The sequence below is a fragment of the Lepidochelys olivacea genome (assembly GCF_965140295.1).
Source record: "Lepidochelys olivacea isolate rLepOli2 genome assembly, chromosome: 7".
NCBI lineage: Eukaryota > Metazoa > Chordata > Testudines > Cheloniidae > Lepidochelys > Lepidochelys olivacea.
In genome coordinates, this window is record NC_140417.1 from 125,971,704 (window position 1) to 125,990,240 (window position 18,537).

General features: G+C 54.3%; 1 protein-coding gene and 1 long non-coding RNA gene across 3 annotated transcripts in view; one reads left to right on the forward strand and one right to left on the reverse strand.

Annotated features, from left to right (window-relative positions):
* HPSE2 (heparanase 2 (inactive)) overlaps positions 1-18,134 on the reverse strand; it is a 272,659-nt gene extending 254,525 nt beyond the window's left edge. The window contains exons 1-2 of one of the 2 annotated variants that reach the window (XM_084633307.1): positions 16,805-18,134; positions 14,969-15,126 (exon numbers count right to left, since the gene is read on the reverse strand). In XM_084633307.1, coding sequence (XP_084489433.1) covers positions 14,969-15,126; positions 16,805-17,064 — 418 coding nt within the window. In that variant the 5' untranslated portion in view covers positions 17,065-18,134. The remainder of the gene's footprint in view (positions 1-14,968; positions 15,127-16,804) is intronic. The other variant, XM_084633306.1, reaches the window with a different exon arrangement.
* On the forward strand, positions 1,872-7,110 carry LOC311523394. The gene is made up of 3 exons (XR_014712329.1): positions 1,872-2,159; positions 3,991-4,172; positions 6,996-7,110. It is a non-coding gene; the product is annotated as an uncharacterized lncRNA (long non-coding RNA).
* Positions 18,135-18,537: the final 403 nt, after the last annotated feature.

The window sequence follows — 18,537 nt, forward strand, 5'->3', positions numbered from 1 at the left end:
TTAAAAATAAGTTTCTAGCCTTCAGGGTTGTGGAGAACGTGAAGTGAATGCTCCCTAAGACAAATAAAAAGAGCACAAAGCTTATTACTTTTTTAAAATCTCATGATTTTGGGGGGCCAGGCTCATGAATATTAAATGCTATGGGTTAACAATACTGCCTTTCAGAACCAAACATTCAGGACACCTACTTTCTGATGCAGAAGATTTTACGTGAATAAACTAACTTGCCTATTTTCAAAATGATTTGCACAGAGCCATCAATTTCATCTTTAAAAAAAAACATGCGGATTTTGTGCTGGTGAAAGATATTTGTTAGAAAATTCTAGAATTAAGATGGACTGTACAACCATAATTCTATCCCCACGTGAGCATGCATTACCATGCAGTCTTTAAAATTACACAATCAATCACATGCTATTTTTCCCTGCATGGATCATCAGCAGAGTTTGAACTTAAATCCTTCAGCACGGATCTCTTCTGTCAGAGTTACAGCCATAACTGGTACTGGAATCAGGCTGTTATCCTGTATGTAGAACAGCCACAGAGGGGTGTGAAAGACACACTTTGCAAGACAGCAGGAGAATGTTGGGTATCAAGATTTTGGGGTTCTGCTCCCGGCTCCGAGAAAGGAGTGTAATCTAGAAGTTAGAGCAGAAGCTACAAACAGAATAGTCGAGCACATAGACTGGGTGCATTTTTTCCTGAAAGGCTGCAAAGGAGTTGTGAAATGCAGAGGAATATTAACCTCAGTTAGTGGGAGAGATGTGATTAGAGAAGGGGTTCTCACAACACATTTTTGGTGGCCTCAGAGTGCGGCCACCAACTCTTGCTGGTGGCCGCTCTGACACTTTTTCATAAAATACTTAAACTTAAGGAAAAACAAATAAAAATGCACATGTCCAAATCATTGTAATGTATTTATGTAGGGTTTTTTGCAATAATAAAAATAATGTACAGTTGTTTCTATTCTTTACTAGACCTAAACAGACTAGAAACACAAATAAAGTGCTTTGCACGTTCTTGTATTTTTTGTTTTTCTTTTGCCTTTTTTTTTAAAGACTTGCTGGCTAGTAAGTCTGCTGCTGGGAAACGTGATACTTGTATGTTAATATCACTTTTCACAGCCTCCAGCTAGCTACTAAGGCTATGTCCATACTACAGACCTTACAGCAGCATCGCTGCACCCCTGTAAGGTCGCTCATGTAGCTGCTCCATGCCGACAAGAGAGAGCTCTCCTGTCGGCATAATTAACCCATCCCTAACGAGCAGCAGTGGCTATGCTGGCAGGAGAGCATCTCCCACCGACATACCGCTGTCCACGCCGGCGCTTCTGTCTGTAAAACTTTTGTTCACACCCCGACTGACAAAAGTGCTAGCGTAGACATATTAACAAACATACAAATATCACTTTTCACAGCAGACTTACTCAGCCCTGGCATGCCAGGATACAAATTAAGCCCGGAACAGTGAGGTGGGTAGGGAGCCAGTGGGTCCAGGGGTGACAGGAGGAATGGAAGGAGGCCTGGGGGAGGCAGCGGGGGCCAGAGCCTACTGCCATATGGACAGAGGCTGCGGCTGGAGCCCACTGCTGTGCAGCTAGGGGATAGAGCTCAAAGCCCTGACCCCGGAGACAGACCCCAGAGCCTGGAGATGGAGCCTGAAGCCCTGCGGCTGGAGCCTGCCACCCACCATCCTAGGGCTGAAGCCTGGCCCCTCCACAGTTGGGAAGGTGGGGAACTCACTGCCTGCTTGCTCCTCCAGTGTTTGTGTCTCCACAACCCCTTCTGTAGGCCCCGAGGGAGGGGCTGCTGCTTCCCACCCCTCCCCCCAGTCATCACCCAGGAGGCTGTGGCCACAAGAAAAGCCACTGGTGGCTGCATGCAACCAAAGTGGCTGCATTTGAGAAACACTGGATTAGAGCTTGCAGCTCAGTGCATCTTCCTCTAAGCTAAAGGGTATTTTGTAGGGAAGGGTACCTTCCCCACCACTGAAAAGCAGGGTTTGGGCTGTGCCAAAGCTCTGGAAGGCAGGACAGTCTCCTGTATTTTTTGGAGGACACTCCCTACTCAGTTCAGATGGCAACCCTACCCAGGGCCCAGATTTGTTACCCTTCCAGAGATGCTGGCAGAGGCATATCGGAGGAGGATCTCTGCTGAGAGGTAAGTGCTTGTCACAGCTGCGACAGGGAGAAGCTGTCTGAAGTTACAACGGCAGCTTAATGTCCAAGTTGCACAAGCTGGGTTTGGGTTGTGTGTGTGGTTCAAATACTCAGAAACCCCGGGGTGATGGGTGGGCACTTTGATAGAAAAAAAGTCATTTCGCTCAGGCTGCTAAGCAGCCAAAGGGCAGGAACTGTCAGTCACTTCCCACCTGGGGCCATGGAAACATCCATACACAAGAGCTGGATTGTTTTATTTTCCCCACACTTAACCCCAGGAGTGCTGTGTCCCATACAGGCTTCATTGTGTGGGCAGGGAAAAACAACTAATCAAGGGATTGCTCCTGCAGGCTGAGAAAGGAGAGAGATGGTTACTTCAATGAGACTAACCAATTTTATTTAGTCTCTAAGGTGCCCCAAGTCCTCCTTTTCTTTTTGCGAATACAGACTAACACGGCTGTTACTCTGAAACCGGTTACTTCAATGTTTAACTAGCTGGGAGGGGCTCAGATACAACGGCTAGAGGGATAGACACAATAACACCCCACCTCCCCAGACACAGGCAGGGGATGAGCTAGCGAATTAAATAGACAAAAGGGCTGCTCAGATCATCCAGAGCCAGACCCCCTTACTCTCACTGGTGAGCAGTCACTTGTGTCACCCCACTGGCCTACACTACTTATGAAGTAAGGGTATCCAAATCTGACCCGTAAGCGAGAAGGACAGAAAATGTCACTTCTAACCCCACAACACAGACAAAACCAAACCCCTTAGGACACTGACTATGGTACTGTCTGTTTCAGCTCAGTATCTATGGGCCTCATTCATGCTATAAAAACACAATAGCCTGAAAACAATACTACCCAATACAAACTTTTCAGGTTTAGCTGCTGTCCTCCCTTGACACACATCTCGGTTGGGACCTCAACTCAAGTCCGCTTTAAAACTCTCTGCGGCTGTCTGCTCCCAGAGCTCCTTTTGGGCATCATTTCCTGGAATGCTGGCACTTCAAAGGGGACAGGTTGGGGCTATGACACAGCATCATGTTTGCATTTTGTGTTATGGGTCTGCTATGGGATGCACCTGGGAACTCATTAATTCACATGTGCAAATGAATTTGCTGCTCTGTCCCAGCCTCTAGAGAGCATGATTCTGCAATGTGCAGGCACCACACAACTTGTTGCAATTAGCACATTCTACTCAGGAGAGGTCCAAGGCTGAAACAGCTGGTGTTATTTCTGGTTAAGATTCAGAGGCAGGTATCTTAAGGGAAAGCCTGAAAAGTGCTTACTGCTTAATAGCTGAACAAGCCAGTGCAATTAGCTCCTCAGTTTATGGGCAAATTTCACACACAAATATTTTTGTAAATCGCTCCCTCTTTACACTTTCATACCCTTCCCAGCTTCATGGTAGGTGAGCACCTGTGTCTCGGTATTTCCCTTTGCACAGCATTCAGATTGCAAGACAAACTGACAGCAATTGCCAGCCATTTCAAACGAGGCTGAAATTCAGATCTCTGCTGGCTCTCCTTTTGCCCAAACATTGTATGCTGTAGAGACGTACCCAGGCAGAATTGTACTGAAATCTTCAACTCACATCCCATTGTTCAGTACTCAGTCTTTAGCTAGTAATGCCTGGTAAACAAGGTTACTCCAGGGTATAATGAGCTACAAATCCCTTCATCTTTAGGTTCCTGGTTGAAGCTAGTCAGGAAACAAGAGAAGCTAAAACTGCAAAAACTTTCTAAAAATGTGTTTCTGTTTTGTGGTTGAAATTTTGTTTTTGTCTGCATTTTCTAACCAGCTCAATTACTGGTTTGAAACTAACCCCAGGTCAATCCTCAGGAGTCATCCCCAGCTGACGGCCATTTGGGAGTCTCTGTGAAATAAGCTGGTGGCCTCAATTCCCAGCAAAATGTCCATGTCAGAAAATTCACCACTACCTTTGGCATTTTCAGCAGAGGTGTTGAAAACAGGATGAGCATCAGGCCTGAACTTCCCTCTCGCTTCTATGGGTGAGTCCTTCTAGCACCTGGCAGAACTGCCCTGATGGAGCAATGGGCAAAGGTTCCAATGGCTCTGGATGGAGTGCCCCTGTTCTATGGGGAGAGGGCTCCAGGCACCAGGCCTGTCAATTCAGGGTGTTTCAGGGGCACAAAAGCTAACTTCTAAAAACTGAACAATGACAGGATGGCAGCAAGTTGGCCTGGATCCACCCCAAGGAATGAGGAGGTGAGAGGGGCAGGTGAGAGTGCCTTTCTGTTAATCGCCTCCTTCACCACTCAGGCTCCTTTCCTTCACTGTTTTATAAATAAGCCCGGATTCGTCCACCATAAAATGTAATGGGCTCTATGTACATTTTAAGGGCTGTTTTCCAGTTACATTAGCCTCAACAGACAACCGTCCCTGGTCCATTAACTCTGAAACTGTGCAATCGCTTTTCTCAGGTTTAAAAACAAATAATGCTCCCCAGGCTAAGAGCCTACAGCCACGTTTCAGGGCCGAGCAAACTCCCAAGGTGCAGCCAAGAATCCCACAGGGGAAGCGCTCCCCTCAAAGTTAGCTATGGGTAGAGGGGACTGTTCATTGATTCCTAACAGGAACAGTCCAAGTCACAACAGCAGCAGCAGAGACTAGGGTGACCAGATGTCCCAATTTTATAGGGGCAGTCCTGATTTTTGGGTCATTTTCTTATATAGGCTCCTATTACGCCCCCCCACCCCCGTCCCGATTTTTCACAGTTGCTGTCTGGTCACCCCAGCGGAGACCGATGCAGGGATGCACAGTGGGGATTTAGTTGCAGTGCTAACGCTGAGAGACGCGCTGAAAGGAGAGTGAACGTGCAGGTGCCTGGAGAAGAAACCAGAGTGCAAAGTGCATTGTTCCGGTGTCATGCTGCTAAGACTGAATCCTGAGCTGTGATGGTTCTGCGACAAAGTGGGGATCTGCCCTAACATTTCAATGCTTCTGTGTGCCTTGGTCCCCCCCTGCATTTGGCATGGCGAGCCAGTGGGAGGAAAATACATGAATTTGCAGGCTGAGGCCACGTCTACATGTACAGCGCCGCAGTGGCAGCACCTGTAGAGAAGAGGGGAGGGAGCTCTCCTGCTGGCATTGTAAAACCACCTCCACAAGCAGCAGGAGCGATGGCCGCGGGAGAAGCTCTCCCGCTGACCTAGTGCTGTGCACACCAGCGCTTATGGCAACTTATGTCGCTGGCGGGGGTGGAATATTCACACCACGGAGCAACCTGTGGTAATGTAAGAGGCATCGGTCTGTGCATCACCCTCCCTGTCTAGGTGGAATGAACAGTGATTAAGGAACTGGCTCAGATCAGCAAGGGGTCCCCCAGAGACAATGCAAGTGATTCATGGATTGACACTCTCAGTAGGGAAGTCGAGCAGACTGTAGCTCAAAAACAAGCACTGGAAGGTGTGAGGGGATAAGTGTGAGCTCTGGAAGAAGCCTGGGAGCTCTCTCACCTGGGAACTGATTAAGGAACAAAGTCTGAGAGAGAGTTCACTCCAGCTTGGCTGGGCTCTGGGCTAACCAGAATAGATTATGCTGTAACCTTCAGCTCCCAAAGGACTTCCTATGCTGTCCTCCAGCTGACCAATAAACCTGACCGTTCTGAAGATGCTGCTTGAGTGGCCCACTAAAGGCTGGGTGAGGTGCATTAGTAGTTCCTGAAGAATGTACAGGTCTCTGCGGGACTCAGTGAAGAGAGCTCATGGTGTGAACCAGGAGTGCTGGAGCCCCAGAGGTTGAGTCTCAGGAAGCGACAAGGCTGGGTGGCCTACCTGAAGGAAGAGTGAGACCCCTTGTGGGCCAGGACATGAAAGAAGTTCCTCCAAGAGTCTGTTCCAAAGCTGGGGGTGTAGCTGGATCGGTGACAGCTTCCCATATGTAATCCTGCAGGGACTCCATTCAGTAATCCACCCCTTACTGGCTGGACTGGCCAAGCCAGTGTGTTCAGTCTGCTTGTCCCTAACCACACCGTAAAGGGGGGTCTAGAAGCAAGTCCCTCAGGTGACCACTTTCCAGGCATGAGAGAAAAGAAACATACAAGGACTGAGGTCTACAGTACCTGACCTGAACACCCTGCTTCTTCTGCCTAAGCCCCACACTACTCCAACAAGGACTGGGGCCAGTTCCTCTGGGCCCAAATTAAGTTTGACAAGGGCCAGGGCTATTCTAGTTCTTGGGGGACCTCTGTGCCTATTCAGATCCTTCTCTTTACTGTTTAACTACCACCCATACTGATGTCAAACACGATGCTGTTAAAATTACCTTGGTTATTACAGTTTGGTTCTTAATTGTGATGCACCAGCTCTAAAGCTGAAAGGCAGTTAGTTTTGTTTTTTTATTTTTAATTTCAGCATATAACTGGTAGTAATGAAAACAGTAACACTATGGCTTTAATTACCTATAGCAGTGGCATTCAATGACATTTTCTGGTGGGATGGACAAGGCAATGTCCAAATCTTGGTGGGCCAAAGGGCTCTCTCTAGGGCTAAAGGGTTCTGCAGCTGTTTGTTCTCTCCAGCAGCCTGGGGTGGCAAACTTTCAAGTGTGGTGTGCCAGACCATATTTCTGAATCTTAAAATCCAACATTAAGTGTGCTGATAGACAATATTCCAATGAAATCTTGCAAATAAATAATTAAACAAATACACTGAAATGCTATTAAAACAGAACATTATTAATATTAAGTCTTAAAAGTATGAAATTAAAATTAGAAGTTAAATTCAAAGAAATGAACAGACATCTCATTTCTCTTTCTTAACGCTGGAAATTTTGACACTCACCCTGTCTTTTTGTTTTGTTTTGTTTTCCAGAGAAGTACCGTGCAGTGAGCAATCAGACTAGCTGATGAAAGCACATCAATTACTGATCCCCTTATGTTGCATAAACATCGGATGAAGTGCCTGATTAAACGTGTAGCACTATGAGTGGAAATGTGTCAACACTGTCTAACTCCAAGGGGTTTAAATGGAAATTCTCTAAATTAAATAAATGGCATGATGGTAAACAGAGGGCAAATGGAGTGCAGCTGCCCAGCCCCCACCAGTTCTGCCTCCTCAGCCCCCACATCTGCCCAGATCCCTACCCCCCATCAGCTGTGCCCCCCGGCTCACCTTCCTTCACCACCCATCCTCCCAGGCCGAGGGCAACTGCAGCAGGGCCCCCCCAGATCCTTCAGGTAGGGAGGCAGCTCCTGGAGCTCTTCACTCCCTCCTCCTTCCCAGGGAGGGTGCTACAGAGAGGGGGAGCTGCAGAGCTCTTTCTCCCCCCCCCCCCCCCGCTTCCTGTGAGAACAGGCAGAGCTCCCCGCGCAGCTCTGATTGGCTGCTCCTCTCAGGTGGCATGGCAGAGCAGCTGCCCCCCACCCCACCCCACCAAGTCAACTGAAGAGCCATGCAACAAACCATATATGTGTTTGGGGGGCCTTCAAAATCCAAGGCCCTAGGCTGCAACCCCAAAAGTCCCTGCATTAATCTAGTCCCCTCCCTGGCTACCTTTTCATCTGCCTTGCTGTCCTGGCTACCAGGAACAATCATCCAAAATCTACCTGTGAAGTCTCCACCCTCACCTCCTTCAAGTTACTCCTATGAACTCTTCTTCAGCACTGGCTACAAACAGGAGTGTGTCTGCCCTTAATTAAAGCAAAACACAAAGCTCTGAACCCACAAGGCCCAGACAGGCTGAATGAGCCACTCCCCCACCTCTGGAATGTTATTTCCTCACTTTCATTGCAGGCTGCTTGGGGCAGGATCCCATCTAGTTCTCTGTGAGTTGCCTAGAATACCTGTGAGTGTGATAAAACACAGGACAGACACAGAGACACTCCTAGATCCCTGTCAGGTGGCCCTGGGAGAGAATGACCAACCCAATGGTGGGGATGTCACTATTTATCCCTTCTATTAGAGTAGTGCCTAGAGCCCCAAGCAGGATGGGGCACCATCGTGCTAGGCGCTGTACAAATCCAGTGCAGAAAGACAGTCCCTGCCTCTAGGAGCTCGCCATCTAAATTAATGCAGAATTAATTTAACCCTGTGTCCATGGGCAAAAACCCTCATAAACATCTTGTCCCATTTACACTCAGACCCCCTGTGGGAGGAACTCTCTCCATTTCCTCTTGGATTCAACCAGGATCCAAGAACCCCAAGCCCTGAAATGACCCTCTAGGCATTTAACTGAAACCCTGTTTGATATGTTCCAGGCATGGCCACGTGTCCCCTCTGCAGAAGAGAGGGTAGCGCAGCAGCTGAGCCAGCAGTAACCACAATACCAAGAACACCAGGCAGCCTCAGCCTAGCTGAGTCCCAAGGGCAGGTCCTGGCTCTTCTCTTGGGACATCCCTGTCACAAGGGGCTCAAAGCAAAGAGGCTGACATGACCTTAACAGCTGCAGCATCGCAAGTCCCTCTTTCCTAATACCTTGTTCCTATTAACTCATCCTCTCTGCCCTTTTCGCTTCACCCCACCCCGGACCAATAATACATTTTAAAACCCACAAAAGCACATACAGAGAAAATGGAAAAACACAGATAACTTCGAAAAAAAGAGGTAACCAGTGCCCTCTCTGATCAATCTGCTCACATGCTGCCTCCCAGACTTGCACCCTTTGTCTATGTCGCTTATGTAGACTGTCAGCTCTTCAGGGTACAGGACAGCTCTTCTTGAAGTGTTTCTTCAGCACCTAGCACAAGGGGGTCCTGATTCTGAGTGCAGCTCTAGGTGCTACTACAATGCAAATAGTTCATGCATGATTGATAAGAGTGGCCTAGTCATGCTCTGGAAAGATAACACGGCTACTAGGACTCGGTGAGCTAGGGCAGAGCTCTCCGGTGGCAGCAGGATTTCATTTCAGAGAACTGGATTCTTAGTGAAGCTCTCAATGCAACCTCCACACAAAAAGACCCTCTCTAATACAATGACAGTTACTAGCTTCTGGTTATGAAGTTTGCACAGAGATCTTAGGAACAAATAAGAAAGTTTTGCTTCTAGGCAGGAAATCCCCCTTAGCACACCTTTCTGATTTACACTGATCTCTGATATACACCACATGTGTCCCCTCCTTCCCTCACCCACATTCGCAATGGTTCTGTTCCACATTTAAGTGATGAAAAGTTAAGACCTGTGGTTACAACTTCTATGAGAAACTTCATTTTGAAGGGCTGCTACATTTCAACTTTATTGCCATGAGGAAAACTGAAGAAACAAAAGCCTTCAGTCATTCCGTCATGAAAACCCCTAGTGAAGACATTTAATAAGTGGAAGTTTTCTGCCGCAAGTTGTTGAAATATTGACCTTTGGGCTAAAGCAGCGACACTTATTTCTACAAATGTTTTGTATGAACCCACGGTTGTATGAATCCACGGTTTATGCCGTGCAGTTAGTTTCTCCAGTCTGCATCTCCACAGACTGAGATAAAGACAAAACTCTTCCCTTGAGATTTGTTAGGTTAGCCCAAGATCAGGGCTGCTTTAACTAGTGAAACCCAGAGATGAAAGAAAGACCCAGAATGACCCACCTCCCTGTATGTAGCAGAATTCAAGAGTGTTGATCTGAGTGCAGATCAGATCAGGCATGGGGGGGGGTGTGTGGAACAGACAGACTGGCAAATATGTCTGCTTTTTCCATTCAATACTTCACCGTTTGACTAGCCCTCTGCAAATTATTGTCTTTTCTACTGATCTACCACTGGGATCTGTCTTTCTAAATTAATTGGTTTCCTAAATAATTACTTATGGTAAATCTTCAGCTAATGGCTCTTTTAAGTCACAGCTAGAAAAGGTATATTTTAAAAAACAGACACAAATATTGTTACTTTTTTCCTATTTGTATTCATTACATTCCCCTTTCTTATTTAAATAATGCAGGACAGAGCTTTGCCACTGACAGTTTCCTGAAGTTTCTTTGCCTGAATTAATGCTGTCCAAAGGGAAGGAAAAATGCTTATAAAAATATTTCAAGGGAGAAAAAAATTCTAAAAAAAAAGCCAGAACCACTAATACAAAAGCAAAGTGCTGCAATTTGCAATTTTTAATTTTAAGGTACTGAAATGCTTTTTATTATCTGTTTTTAATGAGGAAAAGTAAATAAATGTGGACAATTGAAAAATTTAAAAACCTTTTAAAAACAGCAATTATTAATAAAACTTCAGCTTGCCACTCTTTTTGGAGTGAGTGATTTCATTGGCATTATTAGGGTTTCTCACATGAGGAAGGGCTGCAAGATCTGGCCCAAAACACAGGTAAGATTTGAACCTATGGGACACACAGGAAACATCCCAAAACACCGAAGATTATTTATGAGAAGGCAAACATCCTACCTTTTAAAAAAGGAAACAAAAGTAACCCTACAATCACCTCTCAGTGCTAGCTTCAGACCAGTTAAATAATGGAAAATGTCATGGGGATGGGGTGGGGGAAATATGTGAAAATCTGAAGAATAACTGAACCAAGGCCAGTAAGCAGCCTGCCTTTATGGCAGTCAAATCATGTCAGACCAATGTAATTGCTTGTTAGGGCTGTATTACAAACTGTAGTCAGTGTAATAAATAAATGAAGTCAATTTAATAAATAAATTGTAGTAAAGCTTAATTAGTATCTTAATTGTAGTACAGCACTAAATCCTTCTCTGGCATAACTGCTAGAAAAAATGGAGATAAACCAGCGATAAATCTGGTCCAATAACTTAAAAAAATGTCAGTAAACAGAATTAAATTCCAATAGGCTGGAACACTCTCAAGCGGACTGAAACATGCAGCCCTAAACAAAAGGAAACAATGAACAGCAACGGATGGGGCTGGCGAAGGTGCCGAGCAGTGTTAAGACTGGTCTCATTTAACATTTTCATTAATTATCTGGAAGTGGAGTAAACAGCAGGCTCCTTGCGCTAGCAGAGGATGTGAAATTGGGAGGCGTGTGAACGCCCCCGCGGGTAGAGAAATGAGGCGAAGAGGCCAGAAACGTTAGAAACGTGGGAAGGAAAAGGCAGAGAGGGCTGAGAAACGGAGGCCGGGAGACTCAGCAGCAAATCGAAGTGGGATTTTTTTCTGCTTTCTTTGGTGAAAAAACAAAACAAAACGAGAATGGTTCCAGCGGGCTCCACGGCTGGCACGCCGCAGCCAGGAACAGGCGAAGGGACCTGGACGGAGAGATTTGCCCCCTTGCTCATGGCGGGTTTTGACCAGCTCTCTAACCACCAGAAGATGAGACTCGCCCTCGCTGCGTGCAAAGCGACCCCGGCCCGGACAGCGCGGAAAGCGGCGCCGGGCCAGGTGCTGCGGCGGCCCGGCAGCCGGTGCGAGCACCGCAGGGGGCCCAGGGCAGTTCGGGTTCGGCCTGCAAGGAGCACCGGCCAAGAAGCCGCGGCGCCGAGACACCACTGGACAGGTGTGAGCCTGACGGGACCAGCGCCCGAGCCGGGCCCCGCCGTGCCGGGAACAGCCCCCACCTCGGGTGCGGGGAGCCGAACCGGGCCCCCGGTGCCGGGAACAGCCCCCACCTCGGGTGCGGGGAGCCGAACCGGGCCCCCGGTGCCGGGAACAGCCCCCACCTCGGGTGCGGGGAGCCGAACCGGGCCCCCGGTGCCGGGAACAGCCCCCACCTCGGGTGCGGGGAGCCGAACCGGGCCCCCGGTGCCGGGAACAGCCCCCACCTCGGGTGCGGGGAGCCGAACCGGGCCCCCGGTGCCGGGAACAGCCCCCACCTCGGGTGCGGGGAGCCGAACCGGGCCCCCGGTGCCGGGAACAGCCCCCACCTCGGGTGCGGGGAGCCGAACCGGGCCCCCGGTGCCGGGAACAGCCCCCACCTCGGGTGCGGGGAGCCGAACCGGGCCCCCGGTGCCGGGAACAGCCCCCACCTCGGGTGCGGGGAGCCGAACCGGGCCCCCGGTGCCGGGAACAGCCCCCACCTCGGGTGCGGGGAGCCGAACCGGGCCCCCGGTGCCGGGAACAGCCCCCACCTCGGGTGCGGGGAGCCGAACCGGGCCCCCGGTGCCGGGAACAGCCCCCACCTCGGGTGCGGGGAGCCGAACCGGGCCCCCGGTGCCGGGAACAGCCCCCACCTCGGGTGCGGGGAGCCGAACCGGGCCCCCGGTGCCGGGAACAGCCCCCACCTCGGGTGCGGGGAGCCGAACCGGGCCGCCGTGCCGGGAACAGCCCCCACCTCGGGTGCGGGGAGCCGAACCGGGCCCCCGGTGCCGGGAACAGGCCCCACCTCGGGTGCGGGGAGCCGAACCGGGCCCCCGGTGCCGGGAACAGGCCCCACCTCGGGTGCGGGGAGCCGAACCGGGCCCGCCGTGCCGGGAACAGCCCCCACCTCGGGTGCGGGGAGCCGGACCGGGCCCCCTGTGCCGGGAACAGGCCCCACCTCGGGTGCGGGGAGCCGGACCGGGCCCCCTGTGCCGGGAACAGGCCCCACCTCGGGTGCGGGGAGCCGAACCGGGCCCCCTGTGCCGGGAACAGGCCCCACCTCGGGTGCGGGGAGCCGAACCGGGCCCGCGGTGGCGGGAACAGGCCCCACCTCGGGTGCGGGGAGCCGGAGAAGAGTGAACGCAAGGCCGGGGCTGCCGAAGGGCGCCGGGGAAGGATGCTCAGGGCTGAATCTGCCCCTCTGGGCTCCGGGCTGCGCGGGGAGGGCACCGCATCCTCCGGCCGCTCCGCGGGCAATCGGCGGGGACAGAGCGAAGCGCTGGGAGCCCAGGACCCTTCCCAGCCGCCGGATGGACCCCCGTGGGGGCAGCAGGAGCCCCGCAAGGGAGGTTGGCACCGCCCGGCGCTCCGGCCCTGCCCTGCCGGGGGCTCTTTCGGCTGCCTCTGCCGAGCTCCGAGCCTGCTCGCCGCCCGAGCCCTGCTCAGCAGACACCCCAGCGCCAGCAGCTTCGGCTGGGCCAGGCGGACAAGGCGGCTGAAAGCTGCGCCCCGACACCACCCCGATGGGCGCCAGGCCGCAGGGGGCTCCGGGCCCAGCGGACAAGCCCGGGGACGCCTCGGCATTGAACCTGCGGGCTCGGGGCCCTGAGAGGAGCATAAGGGCTGCCGGGGCTGCGAGACCCACCCAGCCCCGAGTGAAGCGGGGGCAGTCGGCGCCCGGGGCAGCGAGCTGGTTCACAAGCCAAGGGAAGTGAGGCCGAAGCAGGCCCCTCCGAAGGGCGCGTGTGTGCGAGCGTTACTCGGGGAGATGGAAACAGGCTTCCTACCGGGCAGCGGGTTTTTTTACCCGGCATCCAGAAAGTATCGTCCGGGACCTCCATCTCCCTACACACCACCCAGAACCACGCACCCCTCCCCCCCCACAACTACACACCCCGAGAACCACGCACCCCTCCCCCCCACAACTACACACCCCGAGAACCACGCACCCCTCCCCCTCACCACCACTACACACCCCGAGAACCACGCACCCCTCCCCCCCCACAACTACACACCCCGAGAACCACGCACCCCTCCCCCCTCACCACAACTACACACCCCGAGAACCACGCACCCCTCCCCCCTCACCACAACTACACACCCCGAGAACCACGCACCCCTCCCCCCTCACCACAACTACACACCCCGAGAACCACGCACCCCTCCCCCCTCACCACCACTACACACCCCGAGAACCACGCACCCCTCCCCCCTCACCACCACTACACCCCCCGAGAACCACGCACCCCTCCCCCCTCACCACCACTACACACCCCGAGAACCACGCACCCCTCCCCCCTCACCACCACTACACCCCCCGAGAACCACGCACCCCTCCCCCCTCACCACCACTACACCCCCCGAGAACCACGCACCCCTCCCCCCTCACCACCACTACACACCCCGAGAACCACGCACCCCTCCCCCCTCACCACCACTACACCCCCCGAGAACCACGCACCCCTCCCCCCTCACCACCACTACACACCCCGAGAACCACGCACCCACCCCCCCACCACTACACACCCCGAGAACCACGCACCCCTCCCCCCTCACCACCACTACACACCCCGAGAACCACGCACCCCTCCCCCCCCACAACTACACACCCCGAGAACCACGCACCCCTCCCCCCTCACCACCACTACACACCCCGAGAACCACGCACCCCTCCTCCCTCACCACTACACATCCCGAGAACCACGCACCCCTCCCCCCCACACAACAACACACCCCAAGAACCACTCACCCCCCCACACAACTACACACCCCGAGAACCACGCACCCCTCCCCCCCACCACTACACACCCCGAGAACCACGCCCCCCGCCCCCCTCACCACCACTGTACCCTCAGCACACCCCCAGAACCACACACACCTGGCCTCCCTCCGACCCCATCACAGCAGAAATAAGGAGAGGTAAAGCACCGACCAAAACCAAGGGCCAGGGGTCCATTCTCCTGCCCGGCCCAGCCTTCGGCCCGCAACACCCCACACCGGTCCCTCCCCGAACTCATCCGGGCGTCGGCGGCCAAGCAGCAGGAACCAGGCTTTGACACCCGTCCCCGTACCAAGGGCGCCCCGGGGGCCGCTGGCCGCCCTGTGGCCCAGGGCCTGGAGACCTGCAGCGACTCACCCGCCGCAGAGCTGCCTGCCAGACACACGGACCTGGTCGGCCCGCTGCGCCGATTCCCTCCCGCCGCCCGGTGCAGCCCACCCGGCCCCACACCGACACCCCGCTTCCTGCCTCCGGGCCCGCTGCCCCAGCAGCCGGGGGTCCCGCGCACAGCCCACAGCCCCGGCCACGCCGGGCGTGTCTCGCCGCCCGTGCCTCCGGCGCACGCCGCCCTCGGTGCTGCAGGGACCCGCCGCGCCCTCCCCAGCTCACCGTCCTCGTAGTTCTTGAGGTAGTAGTCCGGGCCGGGCCCCCCGCGGCTCTTGGCCGGGTTCTTCAGGTTCTGGAACTGCAGGAAATCGGTTCTTTTCCCCGCGAAGCGCAGGAAGGCGGGAGCCAGGCCCCGGGCCAGGGTCACCAGGCGCCTGGAGCTGGGAAGGAGAGAGTGAGGCGCTGAGGGGGGAGCAGCAGCGCCGGGCGCACTGGGGGAGGGGGGCGGGCTGGCTCGGGGCGCCCCAGACCCAAACACCACCTGCGGAGCAGCCCCCACCCCCGTTTGGAGGATCCCACCAGCCCCGTTTCCTCTTCCGCAGGATACAAGGCCGAGCCGGTCCCTGCCCGGCGCTGGCCGCAGCCCCCGCTGGAGCCTGGGCTGCTCCGGGATAACGCGGGAGTGGGGGTAACCCGGGGGCAGGATCGGGCCCGAGGCATATTCCTGGCCAGGAACTTCTGCAGGGGTTAGCCTCGGGCTGCTCTGATCCCCCAGAAGCCCGCGCAGGCCCGGGGACTCCCGAAGGGAGAGAACTCCCGCCGGGACACTGCACCGAGCCCAGGCGAGCAGCTCGCGTCTCATTCGGGCTTTTAAAGACCTTCCAGCGGCCCCGGCGCGGCTGCAAACCCACCTGAGGATCCCTCTCGGGCCGGAAACCAGCCCAGGAGCGGAGCGGTGGGCAGGCCCACTACATCTCTCCCACTGCGCCCAGCCCTGCTCGCCTCAGCCGGGCAACCGAAGCCCGCCTCGGCAAAGATGGGGACACCCACCCGCTTCCCCGGGAAATGGCCAGCTGGTCCCTCCCCAGGACCCCGGCGGGCCCGACCCTAGCGAGCCTGCCCAATTGTGGCTGCCAGTTCTCGGAGGCGCTGCAGCTTTGCTAGCGCACAGGCTGCCCGGTCCCTCGGTCGGTGCGCGCCCCGCGCCGTTCAGCCGGCCCGGCCCGCAGACCCTCCCCTGGGCCCGGCTTGGGGCTTTCGAACCAAACCTTGTCTCCGCGCTTCGCCTCTCCGCCGCTGCCAGTCCCTGGGACGCCGCCCGGGCGCGCCACGGAGCAAAAGGCGAATCCAGGGGCGGACACGGGTAGCCTGCGCCCCGGGCCGGGGTCCCGCTGGCGGGGCTGCGCGCCGGAGCCAAGCGCCCAACCCCGCTTTCCCAGGCGCGTGTCCCGCCGTTTGTTCGCCTTGCTACCCCTTCGCGTCAGCGGGAACTGGAACTGAGCGGAGCCTCGGCGCGATGGGAGCGGGGCCCGCGGCAGAGACACCCCGCTCCCCCGCAGACCTCCGGCCTGACGGCCCCCGGGAAGGGAGGGGGCGCTCCCCGGGCGGGGCTGCCTCCTCCAGGCCGCTGCAATTCCACATTGTCTGGGCGAACCGCGGGCAGTTACATCGGAGGGAGGGCTTTGCCCTCGGTCCCAGGAGCTGCCTGCTCGCAACTCGCTGAGCAGCCGGCGGGCGGGCGAGCCAGCCCTGCAGCCTGAACCCAAACCCAGTTCCCCGCCCGGCAGGAACAACCGGCGGCTCTGTGGGCCGTCCCCTCTCGGCTCCCTGGCTGCGGCTGCTGGCTCGGCACCGCCTGGTGCTTTCTGCGGAGGCTAATTGCTGCGGAGAGGGAAGCCGGACATTTTTTCAGTCATAACTGATAAGTTTCTGAAATGCCTCCTCCATTGCAAACATGTGCATCTTAATGGGAACCGCGGCTTTGCTCCTCGGCCACAACGAGCGCTGGCCGCCGCGCAGAGCCGGCCCAGGGCTCTGGACCATTCGCCTGGCTTCTCTCGGGGACTGTGCGAGTGGGGAGCGGGTACGCGAGGGGTGCCCAGGGAGCGCCCGCCTTACCTTAAGAAATCGAGCCAGCCATCATGGATGATGGAGGGGTCCAACTGCAGGGAGAGGAAGTTCTCACTGGTTACCCTGACAGGGCTCTTGGTGTTCACATCGAGAAGAATGAGAGTCCTTCCCTTCACACCTGAAGGTTTCTCTGCGGGGAACGTTCTCCTGTCCCCTGCCTGGGAGGAAAGGGAGAGGTGCGCCAGCAGAGCCAGCCAAGGGGCCAGGAGGGCGAGGAGCCCCGGCGGGCAGGAGCTGGGATAGGGCATGCTGAGCAGGGGCACCCCTCTAATTAAACCTCTCTTTCCGCGGGGACTCGCTGGTGGCTAATTGTTCTTATCTAAAGTGTGGGGCTCGCTGCCTTTTTTTGCAATGTTTTGGTGCTGGTGGAGGGGAACTCACGCCCCTGTCCAGCCTTTCCAGCAGCCGGTGCCAAGACTCCTTGTTAACCAGCACCGCCCCTTTAAGAGATGTAGACTGCAGACATTTTTAACCTTTTCAAGGTAAGGGAAGTCTCCTGGTTTAACCCTCTCAGTTCAGAGCTCAGGAATCTATTCAGAGGCCAAATGTAACCGTGGCGAGTTCGAGTTGTTTTTATTTAATTTGCATTTGCTGGACAAGAACTTAAGGTAAAATGTTCGCTGAGAGAGACACAGGAGAGCGGGGTCCAGTGACCCCGTCGCAGCAAGCAGGGCTGCGTGCTTGCTACAAGCCTTGCACACACGTTCCGAATGCATTTGCAGGATCTTTGGGCAGGGGACTCAGTGTGATGTGTGCTGATGTTCGCATTGCTCTGCGCCAGGAAGGTGAAAGGAGCCCTCTCCGTGCTGGGTGAGTGCTGCGCTCGCTCGTCAGCCAATATTCCCTCCCAACTTTCAAACGAATTTGCTTCCGCCATCCTTACTACCTTGTGCATTCAGTCTGAGCCACAGAACTTTACTGGTACAAGTATTTGTGGAAAGTGCATGTCAAAAGTCTTGTGCCCTGGTCTTATTATCTGTATTATAGCCGCACGCACACCCAGTGCGTCTTTGCATGCTCACAAGTATTCATACCAGAGATGCAGGCTCAACTATTCGGCCAAGGAACAGAAACAAACACTGCCCGGTCGATCACAACAAATCAACACAAGGCAATCAATAAATACTGAGTATAATAAGGGGATCAGACACACACTGAAAATTAATAATTTCAACTGATGAATAAATTGCAGGGGGTCTCCAGGACTCGCAGAGCTGGAAACAAGGCTGAATTAATCTCTTTATTCATTTGGAATTATTAACTCGCTGGGATTCTCAGATTCATAGATTCTAACCACTGAGATCAACTAGTCTGTCCTCCTACATAACACAGGCCAAAGAATTTCACCCACCATTCCTGCAGGAAGCCCAATCTTTCATGGTTAAGCTAAAAGATAGCTTTTTAGGAAGACTTGCCCAGTGGCAGTGAGGGTGGAAAGACCCCAAGCGATGAAGAAGTTACCGCATGGCAAATTTAGCAAAGAAAAGCTGGAGATGAAAAACAGGCCTAGCTGAAACACTCCTGAGTCCCCACTGCAGGGGGGATTGCCTGGCCCACCATCTCCCATATTCAGAAGGAGCCCTTTTGATTTGCTTCTGGCAGCCTCATGTTTTGGAAATATGCCCCAATCTTGCAATCGCTGGTCATGAGAAATGTTCGCTCTCTTCAGTGAAAAAAACCCTCCCTGGTTGTACACAACAGAGACATACAGGAAGAAGGAG